Genomic DNA, 25,425 nt, shown 5'->3' on the forward strand with positions numbered 1-25,425 from the left:
CATTGTAAACATACCTTTTGTCTTGGTCGTGTAAGTTGCATGACGGAGAAGGCGATGTTTAATTCGCCCGGCACCACAATCGCAAGTGCCACTAAGGTAGACACTTGATGTGCACTGTGTGCTCCCAGCACCACCCCACAGACAGTGGCACTAGCAACCACTGCGCCGGGGGAATCAAAAATCAATTTCTCGATCAAAATAATGTTGCATTGCCTTCCCCTCCCCTATATGTCTTTGTCAGTAGTTTTCAGAACTCAAAAATGCTGACGGATTCCCTTCAAAGTTCCACTAAACCCTAAAGCCTACCCTATTCACATTTGTTTTGGAGCTGAATGCACTGTATTGTCTTATGTTATCAGCTATTTCAGACAGGCCATATTCACACGGCAGTATTTTGATCTGTATTTTACTTCATTTGTAAGCCAAACCAGGAGTGGGTCCAAAACACGGATGAGGTGTACATCTTTTCATTACACTTTTTGTCTGTATAGGCTCCTGGTTTCTGCTTATAAATACTGATGTCAAATATTGACCAGAATGTGTGAAAGTGGATTTCCTTCTCACATTGTGACGTGCAGAAGCTGTACCCGCATGATCACCATGGCGGTGGCTGACAGCCGGGCTCATGCTGCAACGGCTGGGATTGGAGAAACCTTCAATCCTGGCTGTTTAACCCCTTAAATGCCGCAATCAATAGCGACCGCGGCATTCAGGTGGTTTGACAGTAGGAGAAGGCTTTGTCTGTCACCCATCGGCGGCCCGCGAGCACGGAAGAAACTGCAAAATTCCTTTTTTTTCCATTCCCCCCTAAAAAAATAAAAGTTAATATATTAGTCCCATGTACTCCAAAATAGTACCGCAAAAAAACTACACCTCGTACTGCAAAAAACCAGCGCACATCCGGCAACTTCGATGGAGAAATAAAAAAGTTATGGCTCTTGGAATGCGGCGATGCAAAAACAAATAATTTTTGGTTAAAAGGGTTTTTATTGTGCAAACGTAATAAAACCTAAGAAAAAACAATACATACGTGGTATCACCGTAATCGTACCGACGTATAGAACAAAGGTAATATGTCGTATACGCCGCTTAGTGGGCGGCGTAAATTTAATACGCAAAAAAAACAATGAAGCATTCGGGTTGTTTTTTTCAATTCTCTCCCAAGAAAAGGTCATAAAAGTTAATCAATATATGTATCCTAAAAATTGTGCAATTGAAAAATACAACTCGCCCCGTAAAAAATAAGCCCTCATAATGTGGATGGAAAAATGGTTATGACTCTTGGAATGCGATAGTGAAAAAAATTAAAAGGAATGCTTGGTCATTAAGGAAAAAATAAGCACAAGGGGTTAATGGGTCAGCGTCAGGAAGTCCAGATAAATGTCTGCTCCCACGATCATCACTTCATACCACATATCTCCTCCTCTGAGAAGCTCCAGCACCATTGACGTACATATGTGTCAGTGATATCAGCTGCTCTTTTATCAGATGCACTTTTAACAGCTTTGTCGTTTAGGTTCAGGGCTCCTTTAAGAAGAGACAATTTACATATCGGGGGCTCCCTGATTTCATCTGTTCCAGCAGTGATGGATCTACAAGGGCTTTTCCTGGCACATGCCCAGCAGACTTCTTCCTAGCATGAGAGTGGCCAGCTCCACACACAGGAAACGCCTTCTCCCTGACAAGAGACACAGCCCCCCTCTCCCTGTGTCTATGGGAAGCGATAGGAGAGGCTCACAGACCCCCAAGTTCTACCTGCCAGAGGAAGCCCCCTGTTCCCCTCCTTGTCTGTGTGCTGCCGCCGGGCTCCTGAGACTTTAATCGGATTTAATGCTAGTACCAGGCAGTCTGCTGAGAGGCTGAGACTTTTGCGTGTCAAATGATGTGTCTGTTCTTCCCCCTCCCCTGTCATTAGAAAGCCTTCTTCTTCTCCTTCTTCTTCTTCTGATCCTGGAGCTTCACAAGGACGTGCAACAGTTTGGTGTGGAGCAGACACTTGGACTTGGGTGTAGGACGCATCTGACTTCCAGGTGGTCGCTGTCTTGTAGTCGGCACCGCGTCTTGTTCTTTGTTATTCTGGATGTATGGTAGAAAGTTCTGTAGCCTGGAGGGGGTTTGGGAGGTGGGCACATCTTTGTGTTTAGTAAACAGTAGCGCTAGAGGAGGGGGTGAGGGACACCCGGATGTGTCTACTGGAAACAATGAAGCATTTTGGATCTTGATCTTCATCTCCAGTCTCAAGTGACACCTTGTGATGCCATTGCTGAAGTGACTGTGGATTACTGACCTGTTGCATGCAGAGCTGCCTCTTATAAAGGGGTCATCATTCATCTACACATTTGCTCTGCTGTGTGACCCCACCGGGATCATTTCGGATGCCTCTCCTGAGGTATCATTACCACCATCATGGGCACCAAGCAGACCAAGGTCTGCCAGGCTTCCAGTGCTGGAGGAGAAAGCCCTCAGCAGCACCCCCCGGGATCCCGGAGGAGCACTCCTGCCAGGGAGAGAGGGGACTTCTGGTCTTTTGGGGTGAAGTCTGGGGATAAATTTGGGAAGAGCGGATCAAATCTCCCCCCCTATCACAGGAGGATCAGGATGATCCAGGACATGATGCTGCTGCTCAAACAGGGGAGACAGGAGGAGGCCACTGAGCTGCTGAGACACCTGAGACAGGTGAGTGGTGACAGCAGTGACATGATCCTAACAATGACCAGACCCTACACATCTTATAGATGCTCAATAATCTTATATTGGGATGGCACATACTGTACATGTCATGGGATTTATGCATTTTATGGTTAGTCCAGGATTAAAGTTTTCCATAATGTAATAGTTGTTAAAAGTTAAAATAAGTAGAGTTTATACTTACTGAAATCAGGGTTAAGACTGCAAAATTATTTTTTGGGCACAATGGACCACACACCAGCAGATACTTATATCTTACCTTGTGAAATCCGTGACAGTGGGAAATATTGAAGACAGTACCAAAATGACCACACATCCCTATTGAGAAAAAATTGAATGATATGTGATTTTCTCCAAAAAAGTAAACATTGTTGGATATTTTGGTATATTATCTCAGTTTAATAAAATTGCGTGATATGGTGTGACTCTATAGAAATGCATTATATACCATATCTTGTTAGTGGGATAATCATGAACAATTTTTCATCGTGAAGCCCTGGTCTAAATTTGGAATTTCCCCTATAAATAAGGGACCTAACTCTCTTGCAGTAAGTAAATAATAATAATAATAATAATAATAATAATGATGATAATAATAAATAATTATTGTTATTATTATTTTTCATTTTATTATTTTTATAAATTGTATAATTATTATTGTTATTATTACTATTATTATTATTATTATTGTTGTTGATGTTATTATTATAATTCGTATTATTATTATTATTACTGTTTGTTTACATATCCCCATGCTCTTCTATACATCTCTGTCCAATGTGCTGGTGTTATTCTCTGTTTTTTAGATGCGTTTTTATAAAATAAGTCTTCCTAGCTCACATGAAGCTGTCTACTCAGCATAACAAGATTTCATGATTTATGTATTAAATGTTACAGCCGGATTATCAACTTCCAGCTCTCCTGCAGCTCACTAACCTTATTATACTGGATGTACAACTCAAGGCTGATGTGGAAACTTGTGTTTCCCAGAATGCCTGTGTAACAGCAGAAGTCGCTTGTGATTATTACATTAGACATTGCACATATTCTTTTTCCTCACACTCAAATTTTTTTTAAATTCAGTTTTACAGGGTAAAAAAATCCATATAGTATTTTATGCCATATAGGGCCATATATTTGCACTACAGTCATAGTGAATTTCTCTAATTTGTAAAGCACAGTCAGTAGAATCACCAGCAATATATACTTTATATAGAACATCAGCTGTGCCCTACCTATAGCTGGTTGTATGCAAGATAGTGGTTCAACAGCTATGTCGCCCTATCCACCAACACGTTTGGCTCGGTTGAGTGTGCACACTAGTTTAATAGGGAGAATGAGATAAGCAGCCGTCAGAAACCACTTGGACTACTTTATCTCCTGGGGAACCCGTCAGGGATGTCCCCATACACATTACATTGTTGGCAGATCCCACTGATATCGACATGATCCGCTGTCAAATGTCTAATGTGCATAACGTGCTGTTGGTATGAAATAGCGGATGCCTCAAATAAAAGACTTTATCAGATGCCCATAAATGCAATAACGCCATTAAAAATAACCTCTTGAATCGTATGGCGTTTGTTAGATGCCTTTAAAATGTATCCCCTCATATTATGTTATACATGTGCTTATATATAAAGTGTATATATAAAAGAGGTTAAAAGACTACTAAACAAACAATCCAAACCGAGAAAAAAAGAACAACAAATGAAACCTTACACAATCTCCCTGTTTTTTCTTGCTCCTGTTTTGTCCGATATCACATATATCAAAAACGTTAAAAAAAATGAAATAGAAAAGCTGTGTATACTTTAGGAGGCAGCCATGTTTTCTCCCCCCTCTATAACATCAGTGCACATGAGCCAGGGAGAAGGAGGGGGCTGAGATTATGCTGCATACTTTGCTCATTGCTCATACGATATACCATTGTCTCAATACTATATATACACATATATAGCATCATGGCGACAGTGCTTACACAACCAATTGGAGCCTCCATAACAGTTCTACTAGGGGAGACACCCAGCTTTTCAAAGCTCCTGAAAGGCAAATCTGCCCAATAAAGCTGTGGTAATTCCCCCTTTCCTATATTGCTTCACAATTATGAAGACTTGCCTTTCAGGAGCTTTGGAAAGCTCAATCAATGTAGAGGTATGCTGGAGACTAAATTGCGCATGTCGTATACTCACTGTTGCCCCGATGCTATATGTGTGTATATAGTATGTACAGAATTTATATACCAAATGAGTCCTCTATTACGCCTTCACATATGTTCCCCATCTGCTGAATTCCAAATTTGCAGCGATAACTCTTGCCATATAGCTAGACTGGCTTGTTACCCAACTTTCCCAGGGCCCTGTACGGCAACACTGTGGAGCTGCAATGGTGACCAGTGGCTATGTGGCCATGATACTATGTGATAGATATACACCATGTATTTTATATAAACAATATTTTATCCATCACAGCCGTTCAGGGGTTGTAACCCAGCTTTCCCAGCCGCCCAAATGCCAGATCTATCTGGTTATGCATTGATAAAACACCAAATCTCGTATTGTAGCGTAACTATTCAGATTGGCTATTCACGGTTCCAGTAAAGTTGGGTAACAAACCATGTGGAGCTGTAAGGGTATGTTCACACGCTAGCTGGCTTTTACGGCTGAAATGACAGCCTGTTTTCAGGAGAAAACAGCTGCGTCGTTTCAGCCGTAAATGCTCCTCCTCGTAATATGCGAGGCGTCTGTGACGCTCGTATATCTTGAGCTGCTCTTCATTGAGTTCAATGAAGAACGGCTCAAATTACGTTGCAAAGAAGTGTCCTGCACTTCTTTGCCGAGGCAGTCCATTTACGCGTCGTCGTTTGACAGCTGTCAAACGACGACGCGTAAATGACAGGTCGTCTGCACAGTACGTCGGCAAACCCATTCAAATGAATGGGCAGATGTTTGCCGACGTATTGTAGCCCTATTTTCAGATGTAAAACAAGGCATAATACGCCTCGTTTACGTCTGAAAATAGGTCGTGTGAACCCAGCCTGATAGTGCTCTGATGAGTAATAAATCTAACTAGATAAATCTCCCTCCTTAATACCATATTGTGCCACAGCCGGGCAGATTTGCCTTTCTGGAGCCTGGGAAACCTTGGTAACTTGCATAATGTAAGGATACGTTCACAAGTGGTATTTTTTCAGCATTTCCGCTGCAGACGGTACATGTTAAATGTAGGCTGTGACGTTTGCCTAAGGCCTTGTTCACACGGCGTGTATTTTACGCATTTGTGCCACGTTTCACACACCGAAAAATGCGTCAAACGCATACTTAAGCTTCTCATTGACATCAATGACAAAAAACGCATTTAAAAAACGCGTTGTGTAAAAAAAGAAGCGTCAGGTCAATTCCCATAGCCAATGGGAGTCCTAACTACGCACTCCAGAAAATGCGCCGAAAACGCATGAACTTTAAAAAGCGCTTTGCAAAAGCACTAGTGTTTTTGATGCGTTTACACGGCATCCATCACCCGTGGGCTATTATGGTATCCGCTAAACGTGTACGTCATGAATTCTCATGACCCTTTTCATGATGTACCCGTTAAACGGATACCATTATAGCCTATGGGTGATGGATGCCACTGTTAGGCATCTGTTATAGGCATTTGTCATCCACAGACTATTACGGTGTCCGTTTAACAATTGTCTGGAAAGCTATTGAAAAGCCCATGACATATATGTTAAACAGATGCCTGTGACATACGCCATACAGTGACATATGCCACCCATAGGCTCCTGTGTTATAAAGTTTACTGGGCGATATACAGCTCTTTACGGGATTCTGTTGTATGAATTTCATACTCTAATACGCTGTTTAATTCTAATAGTATACCAATGTATTTTAGCCCGACGTAGGCCACGCGGACACTCTTTGGGAGGGAAGGGCTCCATCTTTCCTGCAAGATTTCAGCAAAACTTCTTGTTCCTGCAGCTTATCTATACATATATATAGTTATTTATTTTTGTATGGTTTTTAAGGTTTAGGCCTAGTTTAGTATTTTGCAGATAGAAAAAAATCTGCCTCAAAACTCTGGAATTTTGAGGCAGATTTTGACCTGCCTGCGCTTTTTTCTGTGTGTCTTTCGCCACGTTTTTTTGCCTGTGCCCATTGAGGACCGCGGGCAGAAAACGCAGGGAAAAATGCATATTTTGCCTCCCATTGTTTTCAAAGGGAGGTCAAAGGCGTAACCGCAAGAGGAAAGGACATGCTTCTGTTTTTTTCCCACAAGCAGCTGAAAGCTGCTCGAGAAAAAAACTCCTCCTCCTGTTTCAGCGCAAAAAAAATCTGCGTAAACTGGGCATAAGGGCAGGTTCAGACGTAGCGGAATTGCTGTGGAGTTCCGCTGTGGACAGTCCGCAGTGGAATTCTCCAGCGACCGTTTTTTACATTTGTTTCAATACATTTTTAGACAAGTTAGTTCAGACGTTGCGGAAAACTCCGCTGCGGACCATAGGCTGCGGTGCGGAATTTTCCCTCCGCGGCATGCACTGACTGTTGCAGAGAAGAAGCGGAACTTCACTGCGGATTTCAGCCTTTGCAATGCAAAAACTGAAATCTGTGGCAAGTCCGCTGTGATTTCTGCAACGTCTGAATTACCTGTCAAATATGCAATTGTTGGTGTAGATTCGTTGCGTAATTGCCCCAAATCTGCACCAACATTTGCAGCAGAAAAACTCTGCCACGTCTGAACATGCCCTTAGTGTTTCTATTGTCCTATTGTGTTTTAAGTAAGAAAGCTGCAGTTTTTCCATCAAGGATATGAGATATAAATAATGTCTAAAATGGAAAAAAAACAATAAGGCCTTATTCACATGAACGTATAATACGTCCGTGCTACGCGCGTGATTTTCACGTGCATCGCACGGACCTATATTAATGAATGGGGCCGTTCAGACTGTCAGTGATTTTCACGCAGCGTATGTGCGCTGCGTAAAACTCATGACATGTCCTATACTTGGCCGTGTTTCGCGCAGCATGCAATGGGTGCATGCAAATCGCGCTTGGCACACGGAAGCACTTCCGGGTGCCGCGCGTGATTCGCGCTACAGTAGTAAAAAGAGTGAATGAAAACAGAAAAGCACCACATGCTTTTCTGTTTGTAAACCTAAAAACAGAGTGTCATAATGCCGGCTGCGTGAAAATCACGCAGCCACGCATCATATGCTGATGCCACACGAACCTTTTGTGCGCGCAAAACGCAGCATTTTTTGCGCACGCAAAACGGACATGTCCGTGTGAATAAGGCCTTACACGAGCGTATTTCACGTCCGTGATACGCGCGTGTAAATCACGCACGTCGCACGGACCTATGCAAGTCAATGGGGCCATTCAGACATTCCGTGTTTTTCACACAGCGTATGTCCGCTGCATGTCCTATACTTGAGCGTTTTTTGCGCATCACGGACCCATTGAAGTCAATGGGTGCGTGAAAATCACGGACAGCACACGGACGCACATCCGTGTGCTGTACGTGATTCACGCAACAGTTGCTAAAGAAATGATTTTGAAAAAGAAAAACACCTCCTTCAGTTTATTTTGCTGATGTGAAACGCGTGACATACTGATGACATACACACGTAAAAAATGCAGAAACTGCAACGCAGGAAAAACGCTGCATTTTTTACACGCGCAAAACGGACACGTTCGTGTGAATTAGGCCTAACTTGTATGTATCAGTAGGTCCCCTGCTATGAATTTTTTAATTTGTATACAAGGTATTATTCCCTATATACACAGTTAACATGGGGTTCTTCCTGCGAGAGTACAACATCTGCAAGGCCGAATTCAGACGACTGTATTTATATGTCCACATGACGGCCGTTAAAACAACGGCCGTCACACAGACTCATGTATTTCAATGGGGCCATTCACACGGCTGTTGTTTCAACGGACCGTGTGAAGGGTCTGTTGAAAAATAGAACATGTCATATTTTCTTCCGTTTTCACGGATCCCTCGATAGACTTAAGTCTAAGGGTATGTTCACACGAGGACGTCAGTAACGGCTGAAATTACGGGGATGTTTCAGCCTGAAAACATCCCCGTAATTTCAGCTGGAACGGCATGTGCAGGCGCTAGAACGCCGCGTCAATTACGGACGTAATTGACGCTGCTATTCATTGGAGTCAATGAATAACGGCTCCAATTACGGCCAAAGAAGTGACAGGTCACTTCTTTGACGTGGGCGTCTATTTACGCGCCGTCATTTGACAGCGGCGCGTAAATTACGCCTCGTGTGAACAGACAAACGTCTGCCCATTGCTTTGAATGGGCAGATGTTTGTCAGCGCTATTGAGGCGCTATTTTCGGACGTAATTCGGGGCAAAAACGCCCGAATTACGTCTGTAAATAGGCCGTGTGAACATACCCTAAAGGGGGATCCGTGAAAACGGGACCCGCATGGGTGCAACTCGGATGTGAAAAACTGCAGTTTTTCATGTCCGAGTTTGCACTCGTTTGTGTGAATCTGGCCTAAGGCCCCATGCACACGACCGTGCCCGTAATCACGGTCCGTAATTATGGGCATGGTCGGCCGTGGACAGCTGCCCGCATTTGCGGGTCGTGCTCTCATTATAAGGTATGGAAGCACGGTCCGTAAAATAAAAAAATAGGACATGTCCTATTTTTTACGGAAGGTTTCTATGGCACGGACACCTTCCTGAAAATATACGGGAAGGTGTCCGTCGGCCATAGAAATGAATGGGACCGTAATTACGGTTTGCAATTACGGACGATTTTATGGTCATGTGCATGGGGCTAAGAGTTCAATATTTGTTGCGCCCAGAACTTTCCCTAGACTTGTGCTCTGTCCTGCTACAGAAATCTGCATGGAAGTGTCTGCTTGGCATTGACGGTGCCTTCATACGTGCCAATTGGCACGTTCTTTTTTTCTCGTGCAGCCAATTATTGCTCAGAAAAACAGTGCACGTTTTACCACGGTTGTGCAATTTAGTTTTTGGACAAGTAGTTTCTACTGGTGAAACTTGTTTCACTTCATTTTTAGACTTATAACGGCTCGTGTGACATTTTTTAGTTTAGTCAATATGATGGGGCATGGCGGGGATGTTAGGGTGAGGCTTGTGCCTCATACTTCGCAATGTTTACAGATGCACAACAGATCAGAGGTGACGCAGAGGTTGTGTCTGTAAAGACACATTTATCATAAGACGTGACATTTAAAAAAACAAAACCACTCATGTCACATGTTGCTCAAATTAATTGATGCAGCGCCAAAAATAATCCCTATGACATTGTTAGAAAATCTGTCCCAATGTAAAGTCTGGATGAGTTCTCATTGAGTGAAGTTCATGCTATTATTCCCTTTGTGCCTTTCACCGACAAGTACATAATAGTAATGTCCTTGCACTAAAGGGGATAAATACAATCAACCTATGAGGTTTTGATTGTGGTCATCGGATTGTGGTTGCCCGGAAATCTGGGAAACTCTGAAATAGCGCTCAGGTGTCCATTAGGTTTCCAGAGAAGGGAAAGCGATCACACAGGAATTTAAAAGACACAGATTCCCTATCAATTAAATACATACATTTGTATTAACCCCTCAGAAAACGCACTGTTTATTACTAGTAAGGCCCCCTGTACACGCTGCAGATTTTGTTGCAGAAATTTATACAACTTTCTGCAGCAAGCACAAAATCTGCAGCGTATGCAGGGGGCGTAAGGCTGGGTTCACACACAGTTTTTTGCAGACAGAAAATCTGCCTCAAAATTCAGTTTGGAATATTGAGGCAGATTTTGCTCTGCCTGCACGCCGATTTTCGCCTGCGCCATTGAGCGCCGCAGGCAAAAAACACAGCGGAATATGCTTCTTCTGCCTTCCATTGATGTCAATGGGAGGTCAGAAGCTTTAGCGCCCGAAGATAGGGCATGTCCCTTCTATTTCCCACGAGCCGGTTTTTCCGCTCACGGGAAAAAAACGCCTCCGTCTCCCATTGAAATCAATGGGAGGCATTTTCGGACGTTTTTTGGCGCGTTTTCCGCGTCAAAAAATGTGTCGGAAAACTCTGTGTGAACTGGCCCTTTGATTGGATTTCTACATAGCGTAAACACTGCAGAATTTGTGCAACGTAGCTCCCTGCTCCACCATAGTATTCAATGCTATTTGTGTCCTGAGGATGCAGATACAATTAAATGTTGCAGGCACCCAGATGCCCGGTGCTAGCACCAAAACTGGTTGCCAACTTTGACTTTTTTTTCCTTATCCAAAAATCACGGACTGCCATCCTCATAAAGATGATAAGTATTATATGTATATATATTATATGTATATAGCTCAGTTTCTGATATGGACACATTAGCAGCATGTACTGTGAACTGTAATAACTTGAGCTTCTCCAGCTTAAAAAAAAAAGATCACAGTTCCATCTTCTTTTTTACGGACAATGGAAAAATATTCTCTGGAAGCCGATGCTCTGCAAGGGAAAGGCCACACAGAGCGGCTCTGAGCACCATGTTCAGCGTGGCTGTCAAATAGCCTGCTAATGGCTACGCGTTAGGGTATGTTCACACGGCCTATTTACGGACGTAATTCGGGCGTTTTTGCCCCGAATTACGTCTGAAAATAGCGCCTCAATAGCGCTGACAAACATCTGCCCATTGAAAGCAATGGGCAGACGTTTGTCTGTTCACACGAGGCGTATATTTACGCGCCGCTGTCAAATGACGGCGCGTAAATAGACGCCCGCGTCAAAGAAGTGACCTGTCACTTCTTTGGCCGTAATTGGAGCCGTTATTCATTGACTCCAATGAATAGCAGCGCTAATTACGGCCGTAATGGACGCGGCGTTCAAGCGCATGCACATGCCGGTACGGCTGAAATTACGGGGATGTTTTCAGGCTGAAACATCCCCGTAATTTCAGCCGTAACGGACGCCCTCGTGTGAACATACCCTTATTGTGGGTAAAACAGCCCTTTACCTGCAAAATTATGCGGCCATTAATTAATTAATACACCCTTTATGGCTTCACGATTTTATAGGGTCATTTTACCCACAATAATGCTTGGCCATTTACAGGCTATTTGACTGCAGCGCCTAACATGGTGCCGGCGAGGTTGTTAGCTGCATCAGGGTCACTCCGAGTGGCCTTACTTTTAGCCCTTATTCACATGAACGTTAAACGTCTTTAAAACAACGACCGTCACATGGACCTATGCAATTCACTGGGGTCATTCAGACATGCAGTGTTTTTCACGCAGCGTGTCTCCGTTGCGTGAAACTCACTGCATGTCCTATTCTTGTTCATTTTTTGCATCATGCACCCGTGAAAATCACGGACAGCAACACGGACGCACATCCGTGTGCTGTCTGTGATTCACGCACATGTTCATAAGAAATGAAAAAAGGAGAGGAAAAAATTTAAAAATTAGGAAATATGTATATAAACAGACATGAACAACTGATGCCACCACGGAACACACACCGATGCCACACGGAACTGCAGCGCATGACCGCATGGCCTTAGACTGCCTTCTTGCACATTAGGGCCTGTTCACATCACCGTTCGCTTTCCGTTCCTGGGTTCCGTCTGAGGTTTCCGTCGGGTGAACCCCGCAACGGAAAGTGAAACCACAACTTCCTTTTCAGTCATCATTGATATCAATGGTGACGGAAACATCGCTAATGGTTTCCGTTCGTCACCATTCCGGCAGGTTTCCGGTTTTCCGATGAAATCAATAGCGCAGTCGACTCCGCTATTGATTCCGTCGGAAAACCGGAAACCTGCCGGAATGGTGACGAACGCAAACCATTAGCGATGTTTCCGTCACCATTGATATCAATGATGACTGAAAAGGAAGTTGTGGTTTCACTTTCACTTTTCGTTGCGGGGTTCACCCGACGGAAACCTCCGACGGAACCCCCGGAACGGAAAGCGAACAGTGATGTGAACATGCCCTTAGATTGTCAGCATTTCCTATCAACAATTACCGTATTTTACGGACTATAGGATGCACTAGACCATAAGACGCACGCACCCATAAATTGTAGCATAACCATAAGAGAAAAAAAAGTTTTTGCCTTTAGCTGTACATTTCCTGGGTAATATTGAGAAAATAAGGTACCACAGTGCCCCAATACAATGCCAGCCACAGTGCCCCATAACAATGTCAGACACGGAAGTACAAGATATTGGCTTCTTTAGTGCTCTCACCCTCCCCCGAACTCACCAGACATCAGAGGTGTGGAGAGACAGGGGTTAAAGCGGTTATCCGGGGAACAAAAATTGCTTTGCATTCATATTTTTATGTAAAAAGAAGTCACTTACTAATAAAAAATTCCATACTAAATGGTGCCGTTCAAACCCGGTGAACTGTTCCCGGAAGTGCCAGAGATTTTTTTTAATATTGATGACGCGCCGACACTGCACCACATGACTGAGGGCTTTCTTCCTGTGCTGTTAGTGTCGGCGTGTTATCAATAGCCTATTGCTGGAGTCCCCTGAGCAGAGCATCAGCTAGTGCTTTGCTCAGGACTCCAGCACTGCTCTAAACATTTGGTCAGTGACTTCAGGGGTTTCCTATAGCCGGAGTTCCCGAGAAGAGCATCAGCTGATGCTCTGCCTGGGGACTCTAGCACTGCTGCCAACGTCACTGTTCATATATGGACAGTGACGTCGGCAGCATTGCGAGAGTCCCCAGGCAAAGCATCAGCTGATGCTCTGCTCAGGGTCTCCAGTACTGCTGCCGACGTCACTGTCCATATATGGACAGTGACTTCAGGGGTTTTCTATTGCTGGAGTTCCTGTGGGCATCAGCTGATGCTCTGCCCGGGGACTCCAGCACTGTTGCCAACGTCACAGTCATTGTCCATATATGGGCAGTGACGTCGGCAGCAGTAGTGGAGCCCCTGAGCAGAGCATCAGCTGATTCTCTGCCTGGGGATTCCCATACTGCTGCCGACGTCACTGTCCATATATGGACAGTGACGTCGGCAGCAGTACGGAGTCCCCAGGCAGAGCATCAGCTGATCCTCTGCTCTGGGCACTCCAGCAAAAGGGTGTGGCCAGAAGGTCCTTGCAGATCAGTACCTGCACAGATTTACTGTGCTGTGTGTACTAATGTCTATGTTATTTGCTCACTGAACAGTGACATGACAGAACCCTGTGTGTAAGATGTGACTGTTCAGTGAGCAGATAACACAGAGATCCTTTACCACAGCACAGGACATGCTGCTGCCATTACACTGCACTGCAAGGACCTTTGAAGCTCAGAGCTCTGTCTCCTGCTCCTGGCATCTGTTTGCCTTCAGGAGATAAGACGCAGCAGGGGATTACAGCACAGATTCTAAGATAGAAACTGCGTATTAGGCCTTATTCACTCGTTCTGCGCACGTAAGAAATGCAGTGCAGTTCCGTGTGACATCCATGTACGGTGCGTGGCTACTGGGGACTATATTGGGGCCCCATCTACAGGGGATGCTACAGGGGGCACTATCTACAAGGGACTCTATAATGGGCTCAACCTACATGGGATGCTACAGGGGGCACTATCTACAGGGGACCTTATGTTGGGCCCTATCTACAGGGACTCTACAGGGGGCACTATCTATAGAGGATGCTAAAGGGGGCCCTATCTACAGGGGACTCTATAGGGGTTCCTATCTACAAGGGCCCTATCTACTAGGTTTGCACGATGCATCGAAATTTCAAAACTATTTCGATACCGTGCACCCTCAAATGGTTCAATATCGTTAATTCATGTATTTCGATACTAAGCTGTGCGGCCGCACAGCTAAGTATAGTAACACATGAATGTTGTTAGAGCGGGGCTGCGGCTGTGTGTTACAGCCATTGCCCCGCACCTGAGTCCTGACAATTGTGCGCACGCTTGGTCAGCATGATGTGATGCGACCAGCGCTGCACTAATGATTGCCGGCAGTGAAGACAGTACATGGCGGGCGCACTGCAAAACACCCCTATGTTCTCGCCGCTCATTAGTACAGCGCCGGCCGCATCACCCCATGCTGACCGCGCGCGCACTTGTTTCCAGGACCAGGGCAATGGTTGTATTACACAGCCGCAGCCCCGCTCTAATGGGGGATATCAGAGAAACCTCTCATCTCCGCCGCTATTGCCTTGAATGCTGCAATTAAAGCTGACTGCAGCATTCAAGGGGAAAATGCGAAGGGGGGATGCCCCTTGGATCGCATCACAGGAAATCCATATATGGCCAGACAGCCCAGGGTCCATTCCATGCACCACATACCACTCCCCTCAAGACTAGTGGGAGTGGCTATTATTATTTAAAGCACCTGCTCACTCGCCTTCATCAGCATTTCTGACTTGGCTGTGTCCATTTGTAAGTATGGCCTTTTTCGGTGTTTTTTTTTTTTTTGTTTTTTTTTTTGGTTTTTTTTTTCCATTCCAGGGCTGTCTGACCATGTTCCCTGTTGATAGAGCATACTTAGGTATGTCCTAACAACTGCCTTGTACTATCAGTACACAGGCTAATATACTGGCATATAGATAGATATATGCCAGTACATTCAAGTTTTTTAAAAGTAAAAATAAAATAATGTTAAATCAAAAATGTTTTAAAATATACACATATTCGGTATTGTCGCGACTGTAATAACCTGCACAACAAATTTATAGTGTAATTTATCATGTGAACACTGTAAAAACTGCTTTTTTTCACTTATTAATGTGAGGCACGAGGTGTTATGAATTTTATACCTCCATGTGCCTCTCATTAATTGTAATTAACCCCATTATGTACCTCACACATCAACTCAATATGTTGTCCATTATGGCCTTGAGAAACATGATGGGATTAATTACTATTAATGTGAGGCACATGGAGGTTCAACATTCATCACTTCGTGTGCCTCACATCAGAAAATTGAAGAACTGTTCTTTTATTATTATTGTTGGCTAAGAATCGTTTTGGTATCAAGAATCACAATACTACACAAAGTATCGGTATAGAAGTCCAAATTCTGGTATCGTGACAACCCTACTATCTACAGGGGCTCTAAGGCCTCATTCACACGGCAGGGTTTCCCGGCCGGGTGCCGGCCGTTCATAAATCGGCCGGCACCCGGCTGCATTAGGAATGATAGACCCCTAATGGGGCTATTCACACGACCGATTTTTTGACGGCCGGGAAATCCGGCCGTCAAAAAATAGGACATGCTCTATCTTCGCCCGGGTACCCGGCCGCCCGGCTCCCATAGAAGTCTATGGGGCCGGGTATTACACGGCCATCACCGGAATGTGTTCCGAGTGATGGCCGGGTTTCCCGGCGCTTGCGCTCTATCTCCTCCTCCTCACAGCGCAGAGTGCATGTGAGGAGGAGGAGTTGATGCCATTCTGACGAATGGCATCGCTGTACACTGTGTTGCAGGGCCGGGGTGTACAGCAGGTGGAGGGAGCGCTGCGCTGGCTCCCTTCCCCTGCTTGTTAAAAGCACCCTGGCTCGGCGACACCTTCGATGGCGCCACTAGTAGCAGCAGCTGCTGCTACTGCGGCTGCTACTACTGTAGCGACGCCACTATAGCAGAGCGGGGAGGTATGTCCCCGCTCTGCTATGTGCTAGCCGCACTTTAGCTCCTTGAAGGAGCGGAATCCCCGTGTTTACGGGGATTCCGCTCCTGGACAGAGCGCTTGATGTCTCTGTCCATATCTGGGCAGTGACATCAGGGGAAACTCCTGAAGCGAAATCCCCGAACACATTGGGATTCCCCTTCAGGAGCTGCCGCTGATGTCACTGTCCGGATCTGCCCGGCCCGGCACGGATGCATAACTTTATGCAAACCGGCCGGGCAAAATGGGCGATTTTACCGGCCGACACTCGGGCTCGGGAACGACCCGGTCGTGTGAATCCCGCCTAAAGGGGCATTATCTTCAGGGTGCTCTATAGGGGGCCCTATGTATAGAGGGCGCTATCTACAGGGGACACTATCTACAGGGCACTCTATAGGGGGCCCTATCTACAGTGGCCCTATCTACAGGGGAATCTACAGAGGGTGCTATCTATAGGGGGCTCTATCTACAGGGGCCCTAACTATAGGGATGCTACAGGGGGCACTATCTACGTGGACTCTATAGGGGGCCCTATATTCAGGGGACGCTATCTACAGAGGACAGTATAGGGGGCCCAATCTACAGGGGTCCTATCTACAGGGGACTTTAGGTAGCCCTATCTACAGGGGACTCTACAGGGGGCCCTATCTACAGGGGGCCTATCTACAGGGGACTCTACAGGGGGCCCTATCTACAGGGGACTCTACAGGGGGCCCTATCTACAGGGGACTCTATAGGGGGCCTTATATACAGGGGACTCTACAGTAGGCCCTATCTAAAGGGAGCCCTATCTACATGGGGCACCATCTACAGGGGGCACTATTTACAGGGGACTCTACAGGGGGCATTATTTACAGGGGACAACATGGGGCACTATCTACAGGAGGCACTATGTACAGCCTGTAGGTTACAGGGGGCACTATCTACAGGGGACTTTATGATGGGCATTATCTACAGGGGGCTCTATGATAGGCACGATCTACAGTGGGCTCTACAAGGGGCACGATCTACAGGAGGCATTGTGTGTGTGGTGCATTACTTTACAGTGTTTGACAAAATGTTATTCATTGGCACAGTGAATGGTACTATTATATTCAGGGGCACAGTGTATGGTACTATTATATTCAGGGGCACAGTGTGTAGCACTATTATATTCAGGGGAATGTGTATGATACTATTATATACAGGGGCATAGAGTGCGGCACCATCAGAATTTTATCTTTGTTTATAGGTGCGGAAATGTTAGAAAAGTGAGCTTCCGAATACATTTTAGCGGCACACTGCAGAAATGGGTCGTGACTAGGAGGCATCATCGTAGAGGTCTGGACCGGATGGAAAAGAAAAGAGAAAAAGAACATCTCCAATCTGAGAAGAGGTCACCTGTGAGTCACTAAATGTATATGTTTATTCGCCCTGTGACTGATCAGTACAGTAGTCACTGTATGATCTGCAGTGAGATGATGGGTGTATCCTTCTTTTTTGTGAAACAGCAGCTCCCAGCAAATCCTTACCATTGTTCAGGCTATACTGGGAGCTGTAGTTTTATGCCGTCCAAAATCATATGTCAGGTGTTAAACTGAATTTGCAAATGATCTCTGTACTGAGCTGTATTTGTGCTTGTGCTGCATATATGTAGTGAGCTTGATTCTGGTGCTGTATATATGTACTGAGCTTGGTTCTAGAGTTATATACATCATACCAACCAAGCTCAGTACATATATACAGCACCAACAGGTACCTGAGGTAATGTAGACAGTAGCGGAGACACAACTTGACATTCACCGTAGATGGCACAGTAGATGCAGCGGAAGACACGACTTGGCTTTGACTGTAGATGGCACAGTAGATACGATAGCACGGGATACAGGGTACAGGCAGCAGGAACGGGTAACACTGGGAACTGGAAAACACTGGGAGACCATTTGCAAGACAAACTTTAGGTATACTAAAACGCTCAGGCAAGGAACAAGCGGGCAGAGCCCTTTTTATAGTCCAGCAGCATTCTGGGCTAATTACTGATAATAGACAGTTGGACGCGTACTGGCCCTTTAACCCGTTAGTGACCGCCAATACGCCTTTTAACGGCGGCCACTAACGGGCTTTATTCTGATGCATATGCCTTTTTACGGCACTGCATCAGGATAAAGTAAACAGAGCAGGGAGCGTCAAATCTCCCTGCTCTCACCTGCTCTGCCGGTTGAGATCGATATTAGTATCGATCTCACCTGTTTAACCCTTCAGATGCGGTGCGCAATAGCGTGCACCGCATCTGAGTGGTTTTGGAGAGAGGGAGGGAGCTCCCTCTCATCCCACCGACACTCGGCGATAACATCGCCGAGTGTCTGTGTCTCTAATGGCAGCCGGGGGCCTAATGAAGGCCCCCAGGTCTGCCTGGAGCGAATGCCTGCTAGATCATGCCGGAGGCATGACCTAGCAGATGCCTGTCCGTTTTAAACGGACAGGCAGTAATACACTGCAATACAAAAGTATTGCAGTGTATTATAATAGCGATCGGAGAATCGCATATTATACTCCCCTAGTGGGACTAGTAAAAAAGTGAAAAAAAAGTTTAATAAAGTTAATTTGAAAAAAAATTTGAAAAAAAATGAAAAACCCAGCTTTTCCCCATACATAATGCTTTACTATTAAAAAAACAAAATAAAGTAAAAAAGTTACACATATTTGGTATCGCCGCGTCCGTAACGACCCCGACTATAAATCTATTACATTATTTAACCCGCACGGTGAACGCCGTAAAAAATTTAATAAAAAACTATGGAAAAATTGCTGTTTTCTGTGAATCCTGACTTAAAAAAAATGTGATAAAAAGAGATCAAAAAGTCGCATCTACTCAAAAATGGTACCAATAAAAACTACAAGTCGTCCCACGAAAAAAAAGCCCTCATATGACCGCATCGGCGAAAAAATAAAAACGTTACGGCTCTTCAAATATGGAGACACAAAAACATGTCATTTTGAAAAAAAAAGCGTTTTTACTGTGTAAAAGTAGTAAAACATACAAAAACTATATAAATTTGGTATCGTTGCAATCGTAACAACCCGCTGAATAAAGTTATTGTGTTATTTATATCACACGGTAAACGCCGTTGATATAAGACGATTTTTCTATTCCCCCCCAAAAAAAGTTAATAAAAGTTAATCAATAAATAATATGTCCCCCAAAATGGTGCTATTAAAAAATACAACTTGTCCCGCAAAAAACAAGACCTTATACGGCTATGTCGACGCAAAAATAAAAACGTTATAGCTCTTGGAATGCGACGATGGAAAAACGTAAAAAATGGCTTGGTCATTAAGGTCCAAAATAGGCTGGTCATTAAGGGGTTAAGGCCGTGCACGCGCGGGCGCGCGCGCCCCGCGGGAACCGGTCACAGAACCCGGAAGTGAGTGCCGGTGCCCGCACTGTCCTCCACCCTTCTCACAGTGCAAAGCCAAACTAAATGAGCACGCTTAGGATATTAAATGTGCGCATATGGGTCTATACGTAATGGGTGAGTTTAATATAATGAGTGTGGGTAGGTCGGTATGTACGCTTATGTAATTATACACATAGTGTGAAATCCAGTTAAACATTCTGGACAGATAATTTCTTTATTTAGAGTCCACTTTAATATAGGGTGTATCAGTATTGTAGAACTAGACATGGACCGCACATCCACAATATATACGTTGATCTGAGGCGCTAGGCAAAATTTCTAAACATCAACATGAAGTTCTTTGTTAACATTTTTATCAAATTGTATAAGCCCACTTGCCACTTCACGGCGACCTCTTGAATGTGAGTCCCTACTCTATCGGTTGCAGCACCGCATGGCGACCACTGCAACACCACTCCTGCAGAGCTACATCTTCCCACAAGTGCAGCACCACAGCAACAGACACCACCACACAGTACCACAACACATGTCATGCCCCCTCATTTTTTGGTTTTACTTGGTACCAGCACTCTACATATTTAGCCCAGCTGATTTTAATTAGGGAATTACCTCATAAGTGTTTCTGCTCTTGCTTGTGTGCTCTCAGTTGACCACTAGGAGCCGTGCATGGAAAGGTGAGCGCATTCAATCTGTTCACATGTTGTGGTACTGTCTGGTGGTGTCTGTTGCCGTGGTGCTGCACTTGTGGGGGGACGTGGCTCAGAACCAAGGAGGCTTGGCGTGGCCTGGCAGCATGGGTGCTTTTGGGCCTCTGGGTTGCTCCCTCTGCAGGAGCAGTGTTGCAGTGGCAGTGGCCACCATGCGGTGCTGCAACCAATAGAGTAAGGGACTCACTTTCAAGAGGTCGCCGTGAAGAGGCAAGTGGGCTTATACAATTTGATCAAAATGTTAACAAAGAACCTCATGTTCATGTTTATAAATTTTGCCTAGTGGCTCAGATCAACGTATAACATGTGGATGTGCGGTCCATGTCTAGTTCTACAATACTGATATTTAATATAGGGTGTATTTGGAAAATAGCAACTGTTTTATTTGATTATTAGAATCATTTTCCACGGTGCGATGCAAAACAGAGAACCTGTTGTTAAAAATGTGAATCCCAACCCTGGAGTCAGCCCCTACCAAATGTTTTGCCCAGAGGCCCTACCAACTGTGAGCTGGTCCTCACAGTCTGAGGAAAATGTACACATCTTTATGATTAATTGTTTTGTTTATAATAAATATATATATATATATATATATATATATATTGTTTCTCTCGATATTTGTATATCCAGCTGTAGAGCCTTGTCAGTAGTGTCTGCTGATCAGGACGTTCTGTCCCCTTCTCCAGCTTCCTAACCCACAACTCACACACGCTGTGTACATAACAAGTACAGATGTGGCAGGGATTGTTTTCAATGCAGCAGAGTGGAGTTGACATTTTACACACACAGCATAAACACTACAGATTTTCCACAACAGATTTCAGCTAGAAACATCCGCAGCGTTTTACAGTAGCAGCAGAGTGGATGAGATTTCAACAAATCTCATGCCCACGCTGCGTAAAAAATCTGCAGAGAAACTGTTCATAAATTGAGCTGCGGTGCGGTTTTTTAATCCGCAGCATGTCCATTTATGATGTGGAATCGCTGCTCTTCTATTGGGGGTTTTCCCCATTGAAGTCAATAGAGAGGTAAAACCTACAACAAAGAGGCAAATAGTGCGATTTTTGCTCATGAAAAGCAGCAATTTCGCCGCAATACTCGCGAATCAGAAAAAATACAAAAAAACATTTTGGGGTTTAAAAATAATAAAAATTGTAATACTTACCTCAGGCCGTTGTTATAGTGACGCTTTTTTCTGTTTTATGTACAGCCCGGTCTCCTAGGATGACGTTTCATCCCAAGTGACGACTGCAGCCAATCAAAGGCTGTAGCGGTCACATGGAATGCTGCGTCATCCGTAGAGGCCGGACTGCACTCAGAGGAGAGGGATGTGTCGCTATGACAACGGAAAACGGGGTATTAACTTTTTTTTTATAGCAGTGTGTACGGAGCAGAGATTCCACAATTTGGTGCAGTTTTTCAGTCGGAATTCCCTGCGGCTTCCAGGAAGGATACGCTGTGTACTTTTACGTAGCTTATCCGCCCTGTGTGCACTTACCCTATCAACGCTTTTCAGTAGGACTGATGGTAACCCTAACACATTGAGTTATCACAACGCACAAAAAAAATAAATAGCTCTGCTCCATCTGTACTATGTCAAAATCAATGTTTTGATCAGATATTAGATACAAGTGAGGTTACGTGGATTTGTTTTTTTACTGTAATGATATAGACATATAGTTTTATTTATGTGTTAGATCTCTTTCCGTCAGTGCTCTTAGGTCACAATTCGTCATTCTTGTCCATTACTTGTACCTGGTATTGGAGCTCACCCCATTCAATTGAATGGGGTTGAGCTGCAATACCAGGCACAACCCATGAACAAGAGTGGTGCTGTTTCTGAGGAAAAAAAAATGTAATCTAGTTTTCTAATCCCAGACAACCCTTTTTTAATGCCAACAGTCCCAGTTGATGGGTCTCCTAACACACAACCATGTGAACACTGAAGGACCACTGATATGTTGGCAACATTATAGTGATCACATACATTTCCATACTGCAGGTAGTATTGGCGGCTACATGAATATTTATTTGTAGGTCCAGATTAACAATACTTTTTCATCAGAATGCAGAGTTAGGGTGGATTCACAAAACAAGATTTTCTTCCTTGAAATTCTAAAGCAATATCCAGATGATGTAACAACTAATTCACAAGAGCACAGGGGACATTAAAAAGAAACATTAAGATGGGTGTATTGCACTTGCATATTTATTGAACTCAATAAAAAGACAGTATTCAATAAGCTCCCATGCTCCCTCTAGTGGCGTCTGCAGAAAGCCAGCATGTTATCTCTTAAAGGGAATATATAACCTATATTTTTTTTGTTTTTACTAATTAGAACCAGATAGTAAAACATATATTTTTTTCTAATATGCTATTTTCTGATTGTAGATTCTTTAATTTAATTTTCTGTACATAATTATGCGGACGGCCCTCTTGCCTGAGCTGCTTCTTTACTAAGATATGCTTTACAGCAAACACTTGGGAAACACTTTGACTTCTAGGCTTCTATGGTAGATTGTTCTAGCTATGCTCTGTGACCTGTGCAGGGATCATTGTGCAGGAAGGGATAGGAGGGGAGCTGGGTCCGCCACCTATTGTCAATAGTCGATCCTGTATTATCTGCCTCCAGCTTTTTAATAGAGGTGTTAACTTTTCTTGTAATCCTGCATGGGATGATAATGAGATGACTGCTGACAAGTGATTTATACAAAACAAGAAGTGTCAGCCTATTATGAAGCTCAGCGGTCAGAGTGAAAACTCACCAAAAAAAAAATCAACAAAAATTCTTAAATATATTTAACATAAAAATGTATAGGTCTTTTAGAGCTTCGTATTAAAATAATATATTTTTAAAAATCAATCCGCACAAAATGTCATGCTTTAAAATTACATGATTATAAAATAAACCTCAAAGGGGCAGGGATTATACAACCGAGCCCTAAATAGGTAAATAGGCGTTTTTGGGATATTTTGTAGGCATTCCTAGGGATTGGGGCAGGGGTTTAAATGTCTTTTGAATGGGGATTTAAATGTGGACAGGTATGTGTAACCCACGTGTGATGTCACAGTAGGTTTCTTGACTGAAACACAATTCTGATGTCAAATCAGCTGACATCTGTTTACCTGCCAGATTCAACTGAAATGCAGTTTTTAGGGCTGGCGTCAGATCCTGGCAAGGTCGGGCAGATGCCGGAGCCCACTCGGGGGGAGGACCCACTGCTGTCTACATTTAAGTCCTGTGTGGTTTCTACAACCAAAAACGCTTCTGTGTTGTTGCATGCTCAGCATGTCTCTTACGTTGGGTGAGAAACCCCCCTGACCGGGCCTGAGAGAAACCAAATTGTGATGTTACAGTAGCCTACCTAACTGCAACCCACTTGTGACATCACAGCTGTTTACCTGCCAGATTCCACTTGTGATGTCACAAAAGCTTGCCTGACTGAATCTCAAATGTAATGCAGCATTAACTTACCTGAGTGAAAAACAAGTGTGATGTCACATCATTTTACCTGAGTGAAATACAATTGTGATGTCACAGCAGCTCACAACTATTTACTGCCCAGATTGCACCTGTCATGGTGATACATATTTGTGATGTTACAGCTAGGTAATTTGTTAAAACAAATTTGTGATGTCATATCAGCTTACCTAACGTAAAACCCTTGTAATGTCATACCAGCTGTCAGCAATTGAATTACTGGATGATCCTTGTGATGTCACAGCAGCTCACCTGACTGAAACATACTTTAGATCTCTGAGTAGCTTACATGACTGAAAACCCCATGTCATTTCACATCAACAGGCCTTAGTGAAACCCACTTTTGATGACATAGCAGGTTATCTGAGTGAAATAAAATTGTCACAGCAGCTGACAGCTATTTAATACCCTTCCCGATTCCACTAGTGATGTCACAGCCCCTTACCTGACTTAAACCCAACTGGTGATGTCACAGTAGCTTACCTGAGTGGTACACAATTATTATGTGACAGCTGACAACTGTTTACCTACAGCTAACTTGATGAAAACACAGTTGTGATGTCACAGCATCTTACCTGAATTAACGGGAACCTGTCAAGTCAAACGTATTCCGATCTGTGGTCAGCATGTTATAGAGCAGAACGCGCTTAGTAGATTAATATAAAGTTATGTGAGAAAAGGCGTAGTTCATGGTGGATATGTCATAAATGCCTCACATGGGAAAACCCCTTTAAGTTTCTGTGGAAAGTGTGTTTCAGTCTGGTAAGTTACTGCCACCTAACAAGTGGGAGTAATGCAGATAAGATAATGTAACTTCATAAATGTATTTCAGTAAGGTAAAGCTATGTTCACATCACGTTAATGGCCTCTGTTTGACGTATACGCTGGGAAAAGCTCGACATATACGTTAATCGGATGCCTCCAACGGATGGCGTACAGTAGTATCAGTCACCCATAGGGTCTCCTTCAGGAAAATAAGACACTCTAGGACCAAATTATGGACTCATTTAGCCTTCCCCGGCGTACACTCTAAACGTACATCACAAGGGTGATGTGAACATGGCCTAAGCTGCTGTGACATCACAAGAAGAATCAATTTAGTCAGAGTAGGATTTTGTGAATTTGCAAGTGAGTTTAGTCTGGTAAGTTGCTGTAACATCACAAGCATGCTTTACTCAGGCAAACTGCTATGACATCACAAAAATATTTTAATAATTTAAGCTGTTGTGATATTATGAGTGCGATCTGGCATGTGCTGTGACATCACAAGTGGGTTGCAGTTAGGTACGCTACTGTTATTTCACTAGAGTGTTCCAGTCAGGTAGGTAGTTGTACGTACAAATAACAAGGCAGCATATCCAGGGAAAAAGAGGAATTTATTCACCCACCAATGCAATGTTTCAGTCCAACTGGACCTTTCTCAAGCATGCCAGAGGCAGGGCTTAAAAGATGCTGGTAAAAATCACAATATACTGCAATACAATCCCTAGGGGGACTATTAAAAAATTGTAAAAATAGTTAAAGTTTTAAAGTAGTGTACAAAAAATAAAAAAAATGTAAATG

General features: G+C 44.0%; 1 protein-coding gene and 1 long non-coding RNA gene across 2 annotated transcripts in view; one reads left to right on the forward strand and one right to left on the reverse strand.

The window, feature by feature from the left end:
• LOC142743476 (uncharacterized) overlaps window positions 1-13,080 on the reverse strand; it is a 108,875-nt gene extending 95,795 nt beyond the window's left edge. Inside the window, exons 1-2 of the long non-coding RNA XR_012881569.1 lie at window positions 13,018-13,080; window positions 2,948-3,006 (exon numbers count right to left, since the gene is read on the reverse strand). This is a non-coding gene — a long non-coding RNA (uncharacterized LOC142743476). The remainder of the gene's footprint in view (window positions 1-2,947; window positions 3,007-13,017) is intronic.
• LRRC75A (leucine rich repeat containing 75A) overlaps window positions 1,499-25,425 on the forward strand; it is a 261,263-nt gene continuing 237,336 nt past the window's right edge. The window contains exon 1 of the mRNA XM_075854262.1: window positions 1,499-2,676. Within this exon, the coding sequence (XP_075710377.1) occupies window positions 2,407-2,676 (270 nt within the window). The 5' untranslated portion in view covers window positions 1,499-2,406. The remainder of the gene's footprint in view (window positions 2,677-25,425) is intronic.

Source organism: Rhinoderma darwinii, chromosome 2 (assembly GCF_050947455.1).
Source record: "Rhinoderma darwinii isolate aRhiDar2 chromosome 2, aRhiDar2.hap1, whole genome shotgun sequence".
Lineage (NCBI taxonomy): Eukaryota > Metazoa > Chordata > Amphibia > Anura > Rhinodermatidae > Rhinoderma > Rhinoderma darwinii.